Below are 21,650 nucleotides of genomic sequence, written 5' to 3'. Positions count from 1 at the left end.
GTTCAGCCCCTTCTCTTTTGTCATTCACAAGGGAAAACCACTAAAGGATATTGGTACTATAGTGTGCAAGAATCATCTGTGCATGTGCAGTTACTGATATTGATAGTTGTGCAGGCAAGTTACCAACTAGCATCATATTAAGTGATCTCAGGAGGCATTATGTTACATTCATAGTTCTGAATTTATGACTTTACCTCTATAGCTGCAGATTTAGCTTATACTATTATTTAACTATTATTTAATCTTAATCCTAATTGCTATTTAGAGATATATTCCTATTATATAACTTTCTTTGAAGCCTAATTGGGACTCCTGCTGTAGCTACCTTGTATACTGTCTTTACAGTACCTAAAATATTATTTTAAAGTATGAGGACACAAGATAAGAGACAGCAACTAATACCAGTAGGTTAACCTTGAAATTCATTTATTTCATATCAGCTAGTTGATTTGGCATCATTTTCTGTTTGTACGTATATATGCATAGATTGCATAATATACGTAGACCTCTTGTATAACTATGTTTAAACAGACTGGTACACTGTATATGATTAATTTTGTCCTTAACAGGATGATAGCCATGACAAAAATTCACAGCATCAATCATACTTGCAAAAGATACTGTCCTCCACAAAAGACATTTTTAAAAGTATGTTGTGTTTACATACATAGTCATTACATACATAGTCATGCATACATGTCAATTGTAACTGTCAACTAGTAAAGCAAATAGGCAATACCATACAACAGTGATACTATCTCCACAATATTCAACCTATGTAGCCCTATTCTCAAACAAGTATCAATTAAAATAAACTGCTTTGTGATATAAGTAACACAGAAAAAATTATGTCATAATCAACTTGTCCTATGTATTACTAAGCTGCCAGTTATATTCTACAAGACTGTTAGTTGATTGGAAGGTGTTTAAGATCTCTGAAGGTCAATTCCACTTGCAACTTGAGCATACTCAGCTTCACAAATTTATCAAGATTTTCATATCGTTGATTTCCTGTTGTAACTGGTACAGTATCCTTACTGTCCAATGCTGCAATCTACAGTATGTGGAGAAGTGTGATGAAGTGCAACCAAGTATTAGTGTATCTCTGTGTTGAACTTACCAGGTTGTTAAGGGCTGTAATACTACTCTCCATAAACTCAACAATTTCATTGTATTTAGTAATGAAATATTCATCAGTCTCATTGTTAACAAGACATTGAATAACAGGGAGTAGTTGTGTTAGTGATGTGATGTCATCCCTGATGGTATTGATATCCTACAAGTGTAAGAGAATAGTAACTAACATTGTGTGTGTCTGTGTCTGTGTCTGTGTCTGTGCAGGTATTATGTATGTACAAGAGATTTTCAACTTACAACTTCACACATTGTGTTGTAGCGTTTGTAGCAGATTTGGTGAAGCAAGTCATATGCTTCATTCTATAATACAATACAAACACAATGATACTACTGTACTTAAACTATAACTAGTGTTTGTATGTAGATGTGTGTGTACCTACGTACTTTGACTTATAATTTGTTGCAGTATTTTGTAAACCTGCACTTCTGCATTGTCACGTAGTCCACTGATGTCAGAGGTACAGATTGTTGTTTTCTGTCCAGTTGAATCACTGCTAACAGGAACTGCTTGACCCTTCATCACAAACACCAAAGCTACAGCAACTACAAGAACAATCCTAATCATTTTCAGGTCTCTTCTCCAAATTGATAATAGAAATTAATAATAGATCCTTTTAGTTAGATATTCTTGACACTAATTTGCTCTGAACTGATATGTTCAGATATCTGCAGCTCTTTTATACTCTTTCAACAGTACATTTTGCAACATGATCAGAACTATGTTGAAATTTGGGATCTCGTCTTTGAATAATGTGAGAAACATGACTGGTTGTATTCCAGTCCTGTTACAAGAAGGGGATTTTTTCTATAAACATCAGTGTATTTTAAAATTATTAATTCCACCATTTTAGTATCCACATCCTCTGCCAAGAATTATCCACTGATGATCAATTTCAACGTAAGTCAGGACTCCTGCAAGAATATTTCCATCAACAATAACAACAACAGAGAAATACTAGTTACTTAAGATATACCAGACACAGAAACATTTATATGAGATCCTTTCACTAATAAGGTTGGGTAGTTTGATGTTCAGTGTCTACTAGAGGTGGCCACTAGAGTATAGGAGGCATAATTGTAGTGACATTTCACTGTAACTATCATACAATTTATATGATTTTAATTTTCATCAGTGCAGCTACTTATTATAACATGCATGTAGTGAGATATAATAATTGCTACGATCATCCATATATTAGTTGTTAATTTTGTTGAACTAGCTAGATAGATCTGTAATCTGGAGGAAGCCATTTCACAGGTGAATGTGTTAAACTGCACTTCTGCTAAACTGATATACAAAATCATCTTTACACCATAATAATTATGGTTATGTTGATCTTGTCAGTATACAGTAGTTGAGTTGTAACAATTGGTTGATTTGTATAATTTGTGGTTAGTATCAAGTTACCCTCAAATCTAGTATTAAATCACCAACAATTTTATCACATCATTCTGATACTAGTATAGGAACTTTAAGGGGGCAAGCAACTATGTCCCATGGCTTCTGTGAATAAAATTATGTGCATTATAATCAGTGTTGGGCAAGTTACTTTGTAAAAGTAACTAGTTACATATTACATATTACTTGCAACTGAACTATTTAGTTACAGTTACATATTACCCATAAAATAAAGTAACTGTAATAATATTACATATTATATTACTTTGTGTCCACAGCCTTAAGCTGTCACGTGTGAAACTACCACCTTATCACGTGACATGATTGCGCTGTTGGACAATATGCAAATTTTGGTTATAAGTAAGAAGCTGATGAATAAGCTTCATTCAGTAGGCCTCGTTACTTCGCTGTGGCTAGGCATTACTCAGAGGATAACTAACGAGATTAGTAACTTCGTTACTTGTAGTAGGCATTCCAGTATCCGAGATTTTTTAATAAAAAAATTCTCCGTATATTCCCCAATAGAACCCTGGCACAAAATGACAACTCGTGTTTAACTTGGGATTGCTCCATCGTCTGAGCTCCAATGAGGATGAAAATCACTGTGGGGTTTGTCCACACGCTGATCATCACGAAAATCTTAGTTTTATCGTGCGCGTTACATATAAGTAAGTTTTGTGTTGTTTTGTAATCTTTTCAAGCATTGTAATGTATGTAGAATACTTTAAAACTGTAAAAAACGTACTGTCGGGTGGAAGCTAGTCACTGGTGCTTACTTTAAAGTGCGTAGTTACTTTACTCGGGTTAGCGATTTTCAGCTCCAGAGCAATTTTCTGATGGCTGTGTCATCAGCTCAAAAGTATAAACCACTTCAAAGTCGGCATAACAATGCCATAATTGAAACCACAACTCCACCTTAAGTATTGTTGCATCATTGTGGCACCTCCACTTTAGTTGTTTACCTTTATAAGTTAACTTGATGTTTTTACTTACTTGAGATAGCCACTTGCCTATGGGTATATACACCATTGTATTGAGAAGTGTGCAATAGGTGAAACATATTTGCTCACCACAAAGCATACAAAGATTGCTGAGATCCAATAAGACCTGAAGTTACTCTCATTACATGTACAAACTTGCAGCTAGAAGCAACTGCAGTTTCAAGATAGTCCAGATTGCTAGATGGCTTCCTGATTCAATTGTGCCATTTTCCCCTGTAAAATGTATGGGGAGCCCTGGAGAAAAAATATACCTTTTTTCAGTTTTTAAGCACTGTGCATGCCAAAGTAGCTAATTCCAACCCAACAAACTATATATTTCTGAGATCGGCAATCAATACTCTATCTATTGAGCATATAAAAAGTCCATTTTTCCAAATTTAAAAATTGGGTTGGAATGCCTACTTGTAGTAATAATATTACGTAATATTAGATTCGTTACAGTAACTATATTACTTAGGTAACGCGTTACATTTGTAAGTAAAGTAGCTTGCGTTATATTACCTGTTTTTATAGCGTATTTCGTTATATTACTTTGTTACCACAAAAGTAATAATATTACGTAACGCGTTACATAAGTAGCGCGTTACTCCCAACACTGATTATAATGAAGCTGTACATGTAAAACCAACATAGATACTGTTCTCCACCTGATGAATAAAACATGTTGTAGTTGAGACATTGAACTTCTGTTTAGTGCAAATCTGAGTGAAATCCTCTGAAGTATGTATAAATTATGGTGTGGTTACAATACACTAATTTTAGCACTAAAATCGATTCAGCTAATTGTGAAACTCCCCAAAATTCATGCAGTGGCTTGTAATAACATTATCTTTAAAAGTATGGAAACAGATTTTTAGGAATGACTACTATGGCTTCAAAAGAGGAGATTACTGTTTTTCATAGAAAATTTAGAGAGTTCAATAGCTCATCTGATAAAGTACTTCAAAAAATTACTTTCATACTTATGTTACAAACATACTTAGGTAGCAGATGACAGAGTTTAGGAAGCATAGAACGAAAACTGTGAAACTAGATCCAAAATTTGTAGAATTTCCATTCTTTAGGTCTAAAATACTAAACTGAGCCTTAAAGTCAGTACTTCTAACTGGAGATGGTGACTTTTAATTACCACAAACACATCTGATGCAAAAGGGGATGGAAAGCAAGCACAGATCAATGAAAACCTGGGATTTTGTATGTGAAGCCATAGGAATTAGTAGCATGCCCCCTTAATAATTTTGAAATAATACTAGATTGTACATGCTTGGCAGTACACTGGTAAACACTTACTGTAACAGTACATCATACATATATATTTGTGCTACTGTCTTGAGCTCGAGGTTTCTGATGAAATACAGGGTGTAAACTGTTTCAGGCATTAAACAGCACTGGAGGATTTTCCCTAGCTGTAGGGGAATTGAAACCATGCGCCAATACCTTTTAGGAATTCCCCATACAAAATGCACAAGTTAGGGGCTGCAGCAGGGACACTCCTCCTCTGTAAGGGAAAACAGGGAGACTGTTTCTTTCTTTAGGTATATTCCCTTGTTTACAGCTATAACCTAACAACATTTCTGCAAAGTTAAGGTGACTCCTCAATAAACATAATATGAAGTTAACAATACAATAGGGTAGTTGCTTTTCCTTACTGCATTTATTAATGTACACAATTTAAATAGAATTAGAAATAACTTTTTGCTTATGTGGTATAAAGTTAAACTTAATCACAAGGATATCAGTAAAATACTAGAAATTAAGCCACATCGATCACTAATTAAAAGGTCCCAAAGTACAATATATAAAATTATTGGACTCATGAAATGATGACATAGATAGTGGATAATAACTGAGCAGAGACAGCATCCCCATCTCAAAGTTGGAATCCACTGCCACTTGGTTTGCTCTAGTAAAGCTTCCTTAATTAACAAAAACAGTGATAATTAACAAATCATGCGGTAATTGAAGGGGTTGACAGTGAAAAAAGGGGGTAAGTTGGGTAACCCACATTTTGAGCCTTTATTATCTTTTTGTAAAAACAAGGTTGCTTGATTAGGCATGTTAATAATATTTTTATAAAATTTAACAATAGAATTTTATTTTTCCACTGACCCCTTTAATTGATTTACCATATACGTACAAATTTTAAAGGGACGTAATTTTCATGGGTTGCTTGACTTTCTGCAAAAATCTCATCCTTGAAAATTAATGGTTAGCTCCGGCTATGCTTTCTAGTAGGTAACCTTAGTGAAAAATGAGTGATCCTTGAAAATAAAACAGTGAAAATACAGAAATTTCTTGATCTGCAAAAATTATGCACCTCAAAAATTGTACATTATGCAGTAATTGATGAATTAAGAAATAAATAATTACTGATCTTGAGTTTTGTGCGATATTTTAACCAAATACATAGTATTTTAATCTTTAAAGGTTAATCAATTCAGTGCTGATTATAGCAAGGTATATAGCTACATGGGTGCCTGGTGTTTAGACTACATCTGTATTATGTTATAGATGTTATCATACCTAGTGACTAGTTAGTTTTCAAGTTCCCAGAATCAGGTAATTACCACACAGAAACAACTTATTGCTTTGTACAGCAACCATACAAATATAATACAGTGTTGGGACAGTTACTTTTTATAAGTAACTGGTTACATATTACACATTACTTTCAACAGAACTATTTAGTTACGGTTACATATTACCCCAAAAAGAAAGTAACTATAATAATATATTACTAGTAACTATAATAATATTACATATTATATTAATTTGTGTCCACAGCCTTAAGCTGTCACATGTGAAACTACCACCCTATCACGTGACATGATTGCGTTGTTGGGCAATGTGCAAATCTTGGTTATAAGTAAGAAGCTGGTGAATAAGCTTCATTCAGTAGGTTTCATTACTTCGTTGTGGCTAGGCGTTACACAGTGGATTACTAGCGAGATTAGTAACTTCGTTACTTGTAGTAATAATATTACGTAATATTAGATTCGTTACAGTAACTATATTACTTAGGTAGCTAAAGCGTTACATTAGTAAGTAAAGCAGTGACGTAGCTACCATCGAGGCAGCTGCCTCGGTAAAAATGCTCAACAACAGGCTGAGCAGGCCTGAGTTTTGACACCACGGCTTTTCTACTCAAAGTGTACTACACACCAGCGTTGAAACCGGGTCGAATCATCCGGGTCCGACCCGGTTTACAAATTATCCGGGTATGACCCGGATTGGATCACGTGAGAAATAAAGTTGTTCGTTTGACGACGTGGAAAGTTATAAACGCTATCGCGTAGCTCTTTCGTGAGACACGCCCACTTATCGCGTTACCAACATACGATCAGCCACGCCCATTTATTAGTAAGTGCAGTATGTAGCACGAAACTGAGGGTATCTATGGTGAGGGAGAGGGATAGCTATTGTCAGTAGGTGATGACTTTTTTTTTTTTGGTCTTCAACCTATGCACTTGTCAATTTCATGCCCCACCCCCCCCACCCCCGGGGAGGGTGGGGAATACAGGGGATTTGACAAATCGTGGTGTCAAATTCCCCACTACTGGGGCAAAATCGGCTGTCAAATCCCCACTATGTCCCCACCCCCATAGTAGGGGATTTGACAACACCTCAAGGATGACTAAGTGCATATTTCATACATGTGACTAGTAATAAACCTGCCCTGTAGCTAGTAAAATTATAGCAAGTGCGATTTTATTGTTTAAGGATGCAACTACCGAAAATTGGTCAGTGAATTGGACAACTGTCAATTGCCCCAGGGGTGGGGACAAGAAGCAATGTCAAATCCCCACCTGGGGTGTGGGTACACCCGGGGGTGGGGGGGTGGGGCATGAAATTGACAAGTGCATTTTTTGGTCTTCAACCTACAGCTAGGCTGAAGTTGCAATATTTACTCAACACGAATCGAACGCTCAAAACGTAGTCTCGTTCGCTCGCTCGAGACTAGCCGAAACATAGCTCTTATCGCACGCCTCGGTTTTAATTAATCCAGGTCTGATCCGGATTGCTGTCCGGATCTGACCTGGATTGCTGTCCGGGTCAGTGGGTCATCCGGGTCAGCAGTAGTGACCCGGTTTCAACGCTGCTACACACTTGAACCTCCCTGCTTGGGTTAGTGATACTATTCCTGACTGTGATACCTCATTGTTCAATGTTGAGAAGATTACCCATTCATTGATAAAGTCATCACTTCGTAAGTAACTGTTCTATGAAATTAGCTCCTGGTCCAGACAGGATTACTTATTATCACTTGTTTCATCTGCCATGCACTCATCATTTTCTAGCCACACTATTTAATAAGATCCTTGAAGCTGGAACTGCCCCCAGAAGTTGGGGTCAGGCCGAGGGTCAGGCTCATATTAAACTTCTTTATAAATCAGGTGGCAGACACGACCCTTCAAATTTCCGTCCTATTGCCCTCACCTCAGTGGTAGGCAAATTGTTTCACAAAATTATTAGTCGGCGTATTGAGACATATCTCAGACACAATGATGTGCTGGATGCTAGCACACAGAAAGGATTTATTTCCGGTATGCCCGATGTATTTGAACATATTTACACTTTGTCAGCTATCATGCAAGATGCCTTATCTAATGGGAAACCTTTGATGATAACATTTATTGACCTTAAGAATGCTTTTGATTTTTGACTTGTTAAGAGCAGTTACGGTGCCAGCATTCTTATTGAATTACATTCACTCATTTTATTCACAACTATCAGTTATCGTTCTGAGCAATTCTTGGGAGACTTCTCCTTTCCCTTTTCAATGTGGAGTGTTTCAGGGTGATACTCTCTCTCCAATGATATTTCTATTGGTTTTCAACCCACTGCTCCGATTGGCAGAATCTCTCAATTATCCATATGGTTACACTGTTCAATTGCCAGTACCTAACTCTGATGGGTTACCTCCTGTTGGTTCATTTGTTTATATTAAAGTTGGTAATGAGCAGCCTGGATGGTATAGAGCACAAGTTGACAAATATTTTTTGAATGGTTGCTGCAAGGTAATTTATGATGATAGTGATTCTGTAGTCTTTGAGGAAATTGACCTTCATCAAGTGGAGTGGAAGCCCTGCAGTAGGAGGGCTAGGAAGTTTGTGCCCCTTAGTAGTAAGCCAGCCACTGTTAAAGCTAATTGGAAACCTTTACCCAAGGTTGCTAACTCAATGGATCACTCTGTGAAAGGATATGCAGATGACGCAACGCTGATCTCTGCTAATATTGACACCCATTCTTATGTGTTACAAGAAATTGATAAAAGGGCAGCAGACTTGGACCTGATGTTAAAGCCATCTAAATGTGTCTCATTTCTTTTGATGCTGCTAAACACCTATCTCAAGGTATCCCTTTGTCCAAAGGAACAACTAGATTAATATCAGAAGGTGGGACAAAATTTCTGGGGAAACTTGTGGATGTGTCCTTGTCAGCAACTAAGGCAGTTGCAAATAGAAAGGTTTTTTCCTTCTTAACTGAATTATTATCTGCTACAAACTCTCTCCCAATTCATGGAGAGTACAAATTGTGGGTCTATAGGAATTACATCATTTCATTATTGAGGTTTCGCTTATGTGTGGATGCCATCACCAATCACACAATCAAAAAACTTGAATCTACAGATACACGTTACTTTAAGAAGTGGTTATGCTCCCAGTCTCCCTAGCTCGACATGCTTAGCACATGCAGTTGAGCATCACATGAAAGAGATAATCTCTGACTTATAACTATCACAACAGATCAATAAAAAAGTATAGTGTGCATGACCATGACCTCCATTGCAGTCCATGGGATGGCTTTACCTATTCAATATCCCCGGAGTAAGTCAGTATTTTGTGTTGAGCATACAGTGGAACCTCAGTTATCCGAATCCCTTGGGACCAGGGGTGGTCCATAAGTCTGAAAAGTCCGTATCTGTGAAACTGTGTATAAATAACCTTAAAATAACATAGAGAAAAATCAACATTTTCAACTACCCTAATAGAGCAGTCACTACTCTAATAGAGCAGTCATTTCCGTAGTTCGGTTAACCGAGGATCCGGATAAGTGGGATCCGGATAACTGAGGTTCCACTGTACAACTAATAATTGAAGCAGGGTCTGTAGCATTAACTAAGCTGGAGCATTACTTATGACATGTAGTAAAAGCTCAGAGTGTTCTGAAACAATTTCCTCCATCTAACCAAGTAGTCAACCTGCAAAATTACGCTGTACCACCCACTGATACATGAAAGTATTTGTGAATCAGTTAGACCCTCTCAATTAGCTAAATCAATGTATATACTTTGCCTCGGTAAAAAAAATTTCCTGGCTACGCCACCACTGGTAAACTCACTAAGTAACCTGAGTTATATTACCTGTTTTTATAGCGTATTTTGTTAGTTACCACAAAAGTAATATTATTACGTAATGCGTTACTTATGTAACGCACCAGTTACTCCCAACACTGCAAATATACACTACTGGACATTAATCTATGCTATTACCATGAAATTCCCATTATCCTGTGAAACACCCATGACATGCTGGGGTAAAATATTGTACCCATGAATGACCCATGAACGAGTGAGTTTTCATGGGTTTGTATGTATGTACAACCCATGAAAAACCAGTGAAATCATACCAATGAAAATCCTGTGGAAAACCTATATGAAATACAGGTTTTCCACGGGATTTTCATTGGTATGATTTCACAGGTTTTTCATGGGTTGTACATACATACAAACCCATGAAAACTCACTCGTTCATGGGTTTTTCATTGGTGCTTTGTATTATTTTGCTCCATGCGCATTTCATGGGTATTTCGAAAAATACCAACTGTAACTTTCATGGGTATTTCATGGAATTCCATGGTAATAGCATGGATATATTGTCCAGTAGTGATATAATGTACATTATCAAATATCTACTACAAATACATATACAGTTTAGCTATTGAGTGTGTGCTGACTACTACACAACTACATGTACCATACTGAAATATTAGCTATTTCAAAACTTCTACATAATTATACTATTGGCCACTGGTAAATACTCAATTTCTTCACAAAACACTTATTGGTCTCATTATCATGATATCCGACAACTATAGTATTTGATAGTTCTGGTACAATTGAAGTAGCAACAGCCTTGATAATACTGTAGATGGAAACATAAACTGATAATCTAATGATGACACAAATGACTTTGCACATTCTCTCATTTCCAAAATGCTTTTCCCATCAACTTCCTTAAACGTGATAGCAAAAACTTCTCCATTAAACACTGAGAGGAAGCAATTGCACGATGAACGATCTGAAAGTGACCAACTGTTGGATACTTCCTTACTAAACTGTTATGACAAAGTAAGATCTATTTTACATACAAATTAAACACCTTAGTTTCGTGCAGTAACAAACTGCAGCATAGACATTCTCTAGAAATTCACAATTCACTGTGTTACCGTTAAGACGGTTTGGCACCTGTTAGATTATTACTCAGAATTTACAATAATTCAAGGTACTGACTAACAATTATGACCATTGTAAAGCTGATTATTTGCTTGGAATACTTAATTTCGGTCATAAGTATGTGAGTTGTTAGTTGTACATTAAGACTGATTTTTCAAAATTGGGGGACATGTTGTGGCAAACCCATACATCAAACTGCAGCATTTTAAGCTCTAGAAGATGCCATAGTCTAAAAATCTATTTTTTTCTACTTTCAAAAACCATTTGACCTCGCTAATGTAACAATATAATTACGGGATTCCGTTATGTGAGCTTCTTTGGGTTTATAGGCAAAACTATTTTGCTTGCTATTTTGTACATGCTCAGATTTACAAATCAATTGATGTACTTAAAGAATAGTCAAAAATTAGCTACTGGGTAAGAAAAAAATTCCATAGTCTGATAACAAGACCACGTAACAACACATAATGTAGAAGTTTAATTAAAACTAGATTATGGATGCTTGGCACAAGAAGGCAGAAACCCCAGCTGTATACATACTTATCTGCAGCTTTTAAGTCTTGCATGCATTATGAATATACATATAGAATCATAGTAACAATGGGCAATTAAGATCATAAACTACATACCAGCTCACACATACCCCATATGTAAACAGTTTATGCATCTCTTATTTATGCATCATCAAAACAATGAGCACAGCATTATTGTCCTGCCAGCTAGGCTGTACCAGCACCCTGTTATGATTATGATTACGATTACTGAAAACACAGTTACAAACTGATATGTTCAGATAAGGAAAACATTACAAATCACATAGATAAGAGTCAGTTATAATTTATCTAAAAATACTTGTAGACATTGGGATTCAATAGTGTCAGTGGGTAAATTGTTCCAGTTGCGGATAGATTTGGGGTAATAGCTGAATTTATAATGATCTGTTTTAGCAAACGGAATCTCAAAATGGAAAGGGTGGTGGTGGTGGGTGGGATATGTGGTGTTAGTGAAGTAATTTGGGACTGTTAATACTGATGAGGAGTAAACAATGTTGTAGAAGAGTTTTAATCTAGTCACATATTGTCAGTGTTGAAGTGATGGCCATCGTAGATCTGCTAACATAGATGTAACACTGCTGTTATATCGGTAGTCTGACTTGACCCAATGAGCAGCACGTCATTTTACCATTTCTATACTTTGTATGTTCTTCTGTAAGTAGGGATCCCATACTGCTGATCCATATTCTAACAGTGGTCTCACTATACTGGTGTAAGCTAAAGATTTAGTTTCTGCAGAACATCTGTAAACGTTATGATTAACAAAGTTTAGCATCCTTGTTGCTTTAGAGATAACTTGATTGATATGTGGTGAAAATGATATTTTTGAGTCAAAGAGAGTTCTTAAATAAGGGTGTTGGGTAACTCGCTGCAAAAAGTGATTTCTGATAATATAGTTGAAAGTAAAGGAAGATGTTAGTCTACTACAGGTAAGTACCACACACTTGGAAGTGTTTAATTCAATTAACCAAGTTTCAGTCCACTTTATTGTAAGGTTGAGGTCATGTTGTAATAATAATTGATCTTGCTGACTATTGATGGTTCGATATAATATAATGGGATGAGATGCCACACTTGATGTCATTAATGTAGAGCAAAACATCAATGGGCCAAGAACAGTTCCTTGGGGAACACCTGACTGAACTTGCACAAAATTTGAATCATGTCCATTCACAACAACACGCTGTGTTCGTTGAGTCAGCCAAATCTTTATCCAGTCATAAATTGTACCTTGAATCCCATAGTGAGAAAGCTTGTTTAAGAGTCTACAATGTGGAACCGTATCAGATGCTTTCCTAAAGTCAATGAAAATCATATCTACTTGGGAAATATTATCCATGGCCAATTGTATGTCTTCAACAACTGATATGAGCTGAGCCTCACACGAATGACCTGCCCTAAAACTAAATTGCTCATCCAGGTGCTCTGCAATGTGGTGATACATTATGTTCTAATATCTTGCAACAAACTGAGGTTAGCGAAATTGGCCGATAATTGTTGATGTTGCTTCTCGGGTGTAACTAATCACTGGACTGGACTACTGGACTGGACTACTGGACTGGACTACTGGACTGGACTACTGGACTGGACTACTGGACTGGACTACTGGACTGGACTACTGGACTGGACTACTGGACTGACATATTTTTGGTTTTTAAACATTCTGAGGTTGGTTTTATTGAGTCTTGCTAAGGGCCTACAGAAAACTTGCAGTCTGCTACTATAATGATGAGTGTGAGGAGCGGAGTAAGCAAAAACTGACTTCTAGTGATTTCACTACTTATTGTGTTCTTCTACAGTACATATACCTATACTCCTTATCAGTATGCTACAGGGAATGTGCTAGTTATGGTTAAACAACGATAACGTCTTGAAGATATAGTGGCAAGCTTGTACAATGCCAATAAATTTAGTCATGTATTATAATACGCCAACCAGCACATGTAAGAACTAATCATGACAGCAGAAAAAACTCTACAGTTGTGCAATGAGTTTGTATATTGTATGTAGGAATGAATTTATCTACAATAGGAAGGATAGGTTGTGCCCCAGGAGTCTGAGCTAGTTAGTTCAAGGATACAGTGTATCATAAGTAGCACAAATATAGTACAGTGATTTTGGTTAGCTATTGCTATATATTACATGCAATCTCCAAAACACAATATTAAGGAGTGTATAGATGCTGTAGAACATAAGAAGTCAGTTTTTGCTTACTCCACTCCTCACACTCATCATTTTAGTGGCAGATTGGGGCACTGATGAAAGCCGGAATGGAACGGAACGGAATAGAACCAATAGGGGGCACTGTTTCCAACTTTCACACAATAGCTAGAATTGTGCTAGAATTAGTTCACTACTGCTATAGACATGCTAGAAAACATTTGCTTGACGGCTCTATTTAATGCCCACTGCAAGAATGCATTGTACAATTGCAGACATGCCAACTCTCACGCATTAGGCGTGAGTCTCACTCTTTGGCTAGTAATCTCACGCTCTCACGCCTAACCCTCTGTTTCTCACTCTTTCACCTTAGTTTTCACTGACGCATTTCTCACGCCTGATCTGCTTCATAAGTAGCCCTGTGCTTAAAATTGGACAGACCTGTGCTTATTTTTGTACTTTGAGCATGTAGCGACCTTTCTTTTTTTTTTTTTGGTCTTCACTACCAAAAATCCTGGAGCTGCACTTGAGTCTGGTCCACATTGCTGGTAGTGTTTGAGGTCTCACTCCTAAAATTGTTCAGAGGTTGGCATCTCTGCAATTGTCTAAGCTGAAAACGATCATTTAGCTAAGCTGTTAACCTATTTTTGTAAGCACTGTTAATATAACATACTGCAGTTCGCTAACTCTCGTAAATCGCTGCCAATAATGGTAGAATTATAGTCGCTTCAGAAAACCAGTGACACTTGTACAAAAAGGCTTGAATACCGCTACAACATGAAAATACTACAGTAGTTTACCTTTTGGAATGGTAATAAGTACTTCTACATCAGGATTGGATGGATTTTATTTACACACCTTGCCACGTGGTGGGCATTTAATAGAACTTTCGAGTGAACGATTACTAGCATGCCTATTAACAGAAACAAACTAATTCTAGAATAATTCTAGTTATTGTGTGACAGTTGGAAATCTGTTTTAAACGATTTTTAATTTGGCGCACACCCCGATTGATTCCGTTCCATTCCGGCTTTCATCAGTACCCAGTAGATTACAAGTTTTCTGAAGGTCCTTAGCTAGCAAGACTCAATAAAACCAACCTCAGAATGTGTAAAAACCAAAAATGTGACCCTATTTTGGAAAACCATACATCTGGGCACATGCAAAATTTGTGGGAATTCTCAATTGAAAATTTCAGTGATTTTTTTTAAAATAAATTTTTCTACATATTCTGATAAAGCAACTATTAAGCCTTCTTGCTGTGAAATTTCACACCCATAGCTTCTTTTATCTAGGAGATATACTGAATTATATCAGACCATGTAGTAGTTACACAATGCGTGGGACAACAATTAACTTACAAATTTGGTGATTTGTTCATTCCCAAAACCAAACATTATCTTGTCTTCAGACAATAATACAAGTGATTTAATTGAGGAAAAGCACAAAGAACACATGATTAAACTCTCAAGGATCTCTTTTCATCCATTTTAGACTGTAAGAATGGAGATCTTTGCCAACAAAGTGATTGTCATCAATTTGTCACACCTGATCACTATACAGTTCTATAAATTGATAATGAAAAGTTAGTTTGTAATGTATTAGACAGTAAATTGGCTATATCTTTGGAATGCTTCAATGTATCATCACAAAATTTTCACACAATGTAGATAACCACTTAGTGCTTCATTGTGGCTATAAAAAAGAAAATTGGCCAATGTGCCCAAATGTATGGTTTTCCAAAATAGGGTCACAAATATGTCAGTCCAGTAGTCCAGTCCAGTGATTAGTTAACTTATAATTACACCCTTCTATCCCCCTTTTTAAACACAGGTGTTATGTTGGCTTTTAGCCAGTCATTTGGTATATGTCTAGATGTTAGGGACTGGATAAAGATAACAGTTAGAATTGGAGCAATCTCTTTTGCATAAAATTTTAGAATCCTTGTAAGAATGTTGTCAGGACGAGATATAGATATTAGCTAACTATCTATGGCGAGATCTATGGTTGCGGCAAGTTGCAGGCTATGCAACACGCAAACAGCACCTAAAGTTCTTGAAAGCGGATATTATTGAGGTTTTCGCCAGCGTTAGAATTTGCGTGACGCCGTGCGTGGGAGCGTACCGGTTTGCGTGACGGCAAAAGGTTGAGTGTGCAATCGCGCTAACTTCTACGGCGTCACGCAGATTCGAACGCTGGAAACCTCAGTATTAACTCTTGGAGTCCATAATGATGCTTCCATTTAATCAGAAAACTGAACGTTTTTCGCCGCTATGTTCAAACTCACCCACTATAGTCTTAGTCTCGTCCTCGCAGACCCATTCTCCGGGGTAGCGCTTTTCGATTAGAGATTATAAGCGCCCCCTCAATAAGTTGTTCCTTTCGGAGGGGGCGCTTATAATCTCTAATCTATAAGCGCTACCCCGGAGAATGGGTCTGCGAGGACGAGACTACTATAGTCTCGTTAAGTTAAGTACGTAGCTAGTAAGTATATGGTTAGGTAATAAGTATAGTAGTATGGTGTAGTTTTCAGTATATACGTGTGTTTATTTTCAAAACATCAGTCACTTCTACCATCAATTTTACTAGTCTCGTTCCCGGTCGCCCACGCGCTCGATTACTTGATCTTTGCGTGATTGAGCGCGTGGGCGGCCTGGAACGAGATTAGACCGCCCCCACATAACCGGAACGTGGACATCATGAGTGACGACAACCGGTTGACGTTACGGCGACTATTTAAACTTCGCATCGTCGCATGACTCGCAGTTAGTCTTTGCTGTGCCAGTGAGTACACGGGCTTCTGTGTTTGTCTTTCGCGTTATAAGTAATCAGTCAAATTTGATACACGTTTTTGCAATGGCAACTTCTCAAGTTCGTCAAAACTACCACGATGAATCCGAGGCCGGCGTTAACAAGCAGATAAACTTGGAGCTGTACGCCTTTTACAACTATTTGTCAATGGTAAGTATTAAACAGTATGAACTTCACGATATTGTTACGTACTTTGTGTCCATATAGTCCTACTACTTTGACCGTGATGATGTGGCGCTGAAAGGGTTCAGTAAATTCTTCAAAAAATCTTCTGATGAAGAACGGGAGCACGCCGAAAAGCTAATGCAGTTTCAAAACCAAAGGGGAGGAAGAATCGTTCTAGCTGACATCAAGAAACCCAGCAAGGATGAATGGGGAAGTGGTCTCGACGCCATGCAAGCCGCCTTAGAGCTGGAGAAGGCTGTCAACAAGTCACTGTTGGATCTCCATGAAGTTGCCGAAAAGCATAACGACTCTCAAATGCAAGATTTCCTCGAGGGTAATTACTTGCAGGAGCAAGTAGAGGCTATCAAGGAGCTTGGAGACTACGTGACTCAGTTGAAGAAGGTTGGAAATGGCCATGGCGAGTGGCACTTCGACCGCGAGCTCTGCGAGGATTAAACTGAATCTAATTTTGTTTGTTTGATAACGCTGTTGCCATTGTTTAAATAAAAAGAAGAAAATGTGACATATGTGAGAAAACAATTCTGTGGCTTCAGTCACGCGCTCTCAGGTCACGAGTTGGCTACATCATATGGCTCTATGACGCGGCAAGATGTGGTGTCATTGTTATTGTTACATGCATTAAAGCTTTTTTTAGTAATGAAGACATCCGGCGACAAACAAGGGAATGAGTGAGATTGTTTCAAATCATAACCATACACGGTGAAGCCACAGCATGCAACTATCAAATTAACCAGCCATGCATGCACCCAGGATTCCATTTCATTTAATCAGCATGGTTTCCATGTGCTGGTTATAGCAAAATTGTTGATCAGTGTCACAAAGCAATATAAGCCTAGCTCCAGGCCAAGTATAGCTATGAGGTGGACATCAGTATATAAAAAGAAACCAAATCATGCATATATACCTACATATACTAGCCAGACAAATGATAGTGCATGCCAGGAGACCAACAAAGAACTATACTATACATATAACTTGAATTTTTCTGAGATTTAAAATGCATTTTCCAAGTGACTGAAATATACCTATTCAAGTTATCAAAGTCATCTAGCTATATACTCTTCTAGTTCAGTGATTTTTTGTTTATAATGTCAGTGGCATTCAGCATAGCTGCATGCTTTTCAATGCCAGCCTGAGAATACATAAAGCATACAAAGAACACACATACACAAAAATAAATGACAAATACAAAACAACAGAAAGGTAGACAATAAATAACCACACACATTAACTAGGCAGCGGTAAGACTTAATTAATGAGACAAACTTCCGGGCTATGCTTGCAGGGCACTTCAAATAGCAATTTATTCCACCAGCAAGTGGCACTATGCCGGAGATATTGCTACGTTAACCATGTGACAATGAAGTGTGTCAGCAAAATAGTGCATTGAGTGTTATGGGGAGCAGCCAAATATTATTGGAGGTTGCAGTCAGACATGGGTCAAGCCTTAAGCACTTGTGCTTATAAGCACTTTAATTAAGCACTTGTTCTGAAGTGCTTTAATACTTACAAGCATTTGTTACTGTGCAGCATTTGTGCTTGGGCTGGTACTTAATTAGTTACGTTAAAAGTACTTATAAGCACTTTAAAGCACAAAAGCTGCCAGTTCTTATCAAAAGTCTTTAATTCAATGATCATGAGCTGCATGTTCATTTAACAGCTAAAAGGTGCTATCACACACAGCCTAGCAGACATGGTATTTTAGTCTTTTGTTGTTATGGCTTCTTGCATTATATATAAGGTAAGGAAACAACGATTTTCCATTGTGCTGAAGACAGAATGGCAGAGAAGAAGCTACCTTCTCTATTTAATCACTTTAATTTACCAGGTTATTTGGATGGGATTTTCACGGCCAGATGTAAACACTGTATCAAGCCAATATCTGGGTTAAAACAATAAATACTTACAACAATAGATGTATGACTGCATGCACCATTACATATATTGATATAAACTTTTTGTTAATGAAATGAATTTAAGTAATTATCAAGCACTTTTATAGTATTTCATTTTGTACTTGAAGTATTTACTTAATTGCAGCACTTGTGCTTGAGCTTGTACTTAAGCACTTTTACAGGTGCTTGAAAACTGCTTCAAGCCCTTGACCTACTGTATTATGATGTAGCACAAGTGATAGAAGTACATTTGTAGAATTATTGTACTGCTAAGCATGCGGAATCTAGTAATAATTCATTAAAGTTCCTATACTAGTATCAGAATGATGTGATAAAATTGTTGGTGATTTTAATACCGATTTGAGAGTAACTTGATACCAACCAAAAACCACAATTTATACAAATCAACAAGTAGTTACTCACAACTCAACTACATAGAAGATAATTTATTCACTTAAATTAAGAGTTAATAATAGTGAAGAGAGTATCTAACACAATACATGTACAGAGCCTCTACAAATGATTCAGTGTGATTCAAAAGGACAGACGTGTTAACAAGTGCACACTGCCAGAAAAAGGAAATGTGATGATTATACATGGGAAGAACAAAGAAATGTGATGATTAAAACAATCTTCACATATAGAATATACTACAAATCACTGAATTTTACAGAGGAATCTTGCTTAAATTAAATGCTGCACTATTTTTACAAGGGTGTCTTGTTAGGTCATCTATATACTATTGCTTTACAGACCATCTATGGTTTCAAGTGGTCAATTTCAACAAAACAGATATAAACCTGCAATGTGTGTGAAATACTGCTGCACATAATATTAGCCACCTTTAGTAACATGTACTGATCTTGCTATCTATTCTGTTTGCAATGACATATGAAGCAACTAAAATGAGATCCTGTAATATTAACATATTTAGATTGTACAGAAGCTATTTGATGCGACCATATGAAGAACATGAACAACAGGAATACTAAAAGGTACCAATGCATTACTTGTACGATGTGCATCATAAATTATGCTAAGTTAAGGGCTTTAACTATTTTCTAGTCATGCTGCCATGAATTTATGTAAATACACAAAAATTCTCTTTCCCGGAAGGAATTATTATTATTTAGCAATAGAGGATAAATATTTAGTAAGAGAGGATGTTAGTTGACATTGTGGTAGGAATTAAATTGTTTACATTGACCTTTAGAAAATTTGCCTTCCTGTGAAATGTAACTTATTAATTTCCCCATATCATTATAGACCAGATCCCAAATTCTAATATAGTTCTGACCATACACTGTGAAATAGTATAAAAACTTCAGATATCTTAACTTGTTAGTTAGTATAGGTAATCACACACATTTGAGTGCAATTTTGGCTGTTACGAGTACAATTATTCCATAATTGCACGAAAATGCGTGTGATTGCCTACATAGTGACCACCCTTCATGGTTTGTAGTACACATCTATCCAGTTCTATGTGGCCATTAACTTCTACCAGGTGATTGCATCATCCTTCTTTGTATTACATCACTTGTTGTTGCACTTAAAAGGCTTCACGTGTCAGCAATTCTGATTGGCTACTCAAAATGTCTACATATGTTGCACTTAAAAGGCTTCTATTGTCAGCTCATTTGATTGGCTATTCATCATATCACTTTCTTGTTGCACTTAAAAGGCTTCTGTTATTCTGCTATTTTATTGGCTACTTTACAGTGCAATTACAGAAACAAGGCCATGTGATTTGGGATTAATTGCACTCCTACTGTTGAGACTAATGTATGGCAAATTAAATCACTATGTGGTTAAAAGCAAAACGGCACAAGAATATCTAGCTAAAAAGATTTGTTATCAATTTCTACTGTAATATCACTATGGAGATTCAGAAAATGATGATTGTTTTAGTAGTAGTAGCAGCAGTTATATGGGATACACAAGCAGCTCCAACTGTCTCTACAGATGAACTTCAAAGATTACGATTAATTGCAGAAACACAAGTTCTCAGTTCACTTCAAGAAATCATAGCTCTAGAGAAATACACAGTGAGTACACATCTATACACTAACAATATGTAGTAATAGCTTAAATGAAGTATGACTATCTAATTAGTTATTGTTTTATTAATAGAATGAAAAATATGACTCGCCTAATGAAGATTGCTATGTACGCTTTGAGCCAACCAATAATGCTGTGAGTTGACAGATACACACACATACACATAATGCACATACGATGTACAAAATTACAGTCTCTTACCAGAAATATTCAAGAAACAGAAATACTGGCAAAGACAGCATCATCTTAAACATTTCTTAATGATAAAAACTTCAGTTTTCTGGTTTGGGTAGACTACTATACTAATGTTGAGTAGAGTCCAGAAGGCAAGTTAATTTCTGCAGAGTGATGATTGAGTATATAGGAATCGTATATCACAATGTCTGGATGGCAAGAAGTGATTAATGGACTCATTAATATTGAGGGAATCAGCAAATGGAGCACCAAAAAGGCCTCAAAAATTTTAGAGACCAAAATGAAAAGAACTTGATTATGTCTGTTGTTTTTGAACTAATGCAGCAGGACAGCTGCACAAAACATGCACTATTGTACGTAGAACGCTTTGAGTCACAAAGTGAGCATTGTACTTCACACTGAATTGACTGCCACTGTAAATTAACAGCTGACAGAACTGAACATTCAGCAATTGTAAGTGATCTTCAAATTGAGGTCTGGTCTAATCTCTCATCGTATATATATATATATAGACTGAAGAGCAGGTAACTGCTTTTGAGCATTTGACAAGGTGAAAAAATCATTATCATGAATTTGTGTAGCTACATAATGCATTCCTGAGTTGTAACTGCAGACTGAGTTCCTGATGCCATAAGTACTGACGTAAGCTAACAGACTTAATTAGTTTTTCTTCTCTGGAGATGTGGGTAATGTTTGGGCAGATATATATATATACAAGTAGCACTCCAGGAGAATTTCAACCATTTCTTGAGAAAACGAGTGGCAATCAGTTCAACTTTGAGATGGACCAGCTAG

At 36.8% G+C, this 21,650-nt stretch overlaps 2 protein-coding genes across 2 annotated transcripts in view; one reads left to right on the top strand and one right to left on the bottom strand.

Moving 5' to 3' along the window:
• Window positions 1-907: 907 nt before the first annotated feature.
• LOC136264923 (uncharacterized) overlaps window positions 908-21,650 on the bottom strand; it is a 62,896-nt gene continuing 42,153 nt past the window's right edge. Inside the window, exons 2-4 of the mRNA XM_066059689.1 lie at window positions 1,375-1,437; window positions 1,121-1,276; window positions 908-1,054 (exon numbers count right to left, since the gene is read on the bottom strand). Coding sequence (XP_065915761.1) covers window positions 908-1,054; window positions 1,121-1,276; window positions 1,375-1,437 — 366 coding nt within the window. The remainder of the gene's footprint in view (window positions 1,055-1,120; window positions 1,277-1,374; window positions 1,438-21,650) is intronic.
• Window positions 16,464-17,206, top strand: LOC136263892 (soma ferritin-like). The gene is made up of 2 exons (XM_066058513.1): window positions 16,464-16,668; window positions 16,726-17,206. The coding sequence occupies exons 1-2, from the start codon at window positions 16,564-16,566 to the stop codon at window positions 17,137-17,139; spliced, it is 519 nt and encodes a 172-aa protein (XP_065914585.1). The 5' UTR covers window positions 16,464-16,563; the 3' UTR covers window positions 17,140-17,206.

Source organism: Dysidea avara, chromosome 8 (genome assembly GCF_963678975.1).
Source record: "Dysidea avara chromosome 8, odDysAvar1.4, whole genome shotgun sequence".
NCBI classification, from domain to species: domain Eukaryota; kingdom Metazoa; phylum Porifera; class Demospongiae; order Dictyoceratida; family Dysideidae; genus Dysidea; species Dysidea avara.
The sequence above is the reverse complement of the archived record's forward strand: the minus strand, read 5'-3'. Positions and strand labels throughout refer to the sequence as shown.

Coding starts and splice junctions, on each gene's coding strand:
- LOC136263892 (XM_066058513.1), top strand. CDS start 16,564: ATGGCAACTTCTCAAGTTCGTCAAAACTACCACGATGAATCCGAGGCC. Junction 16,669..16,725: donor TTTACAACTATTTGTCAATG/GTAAGTATTAAA, acceptor GTGTCCATATAG/TCCTACTACTTTGACCGTGA.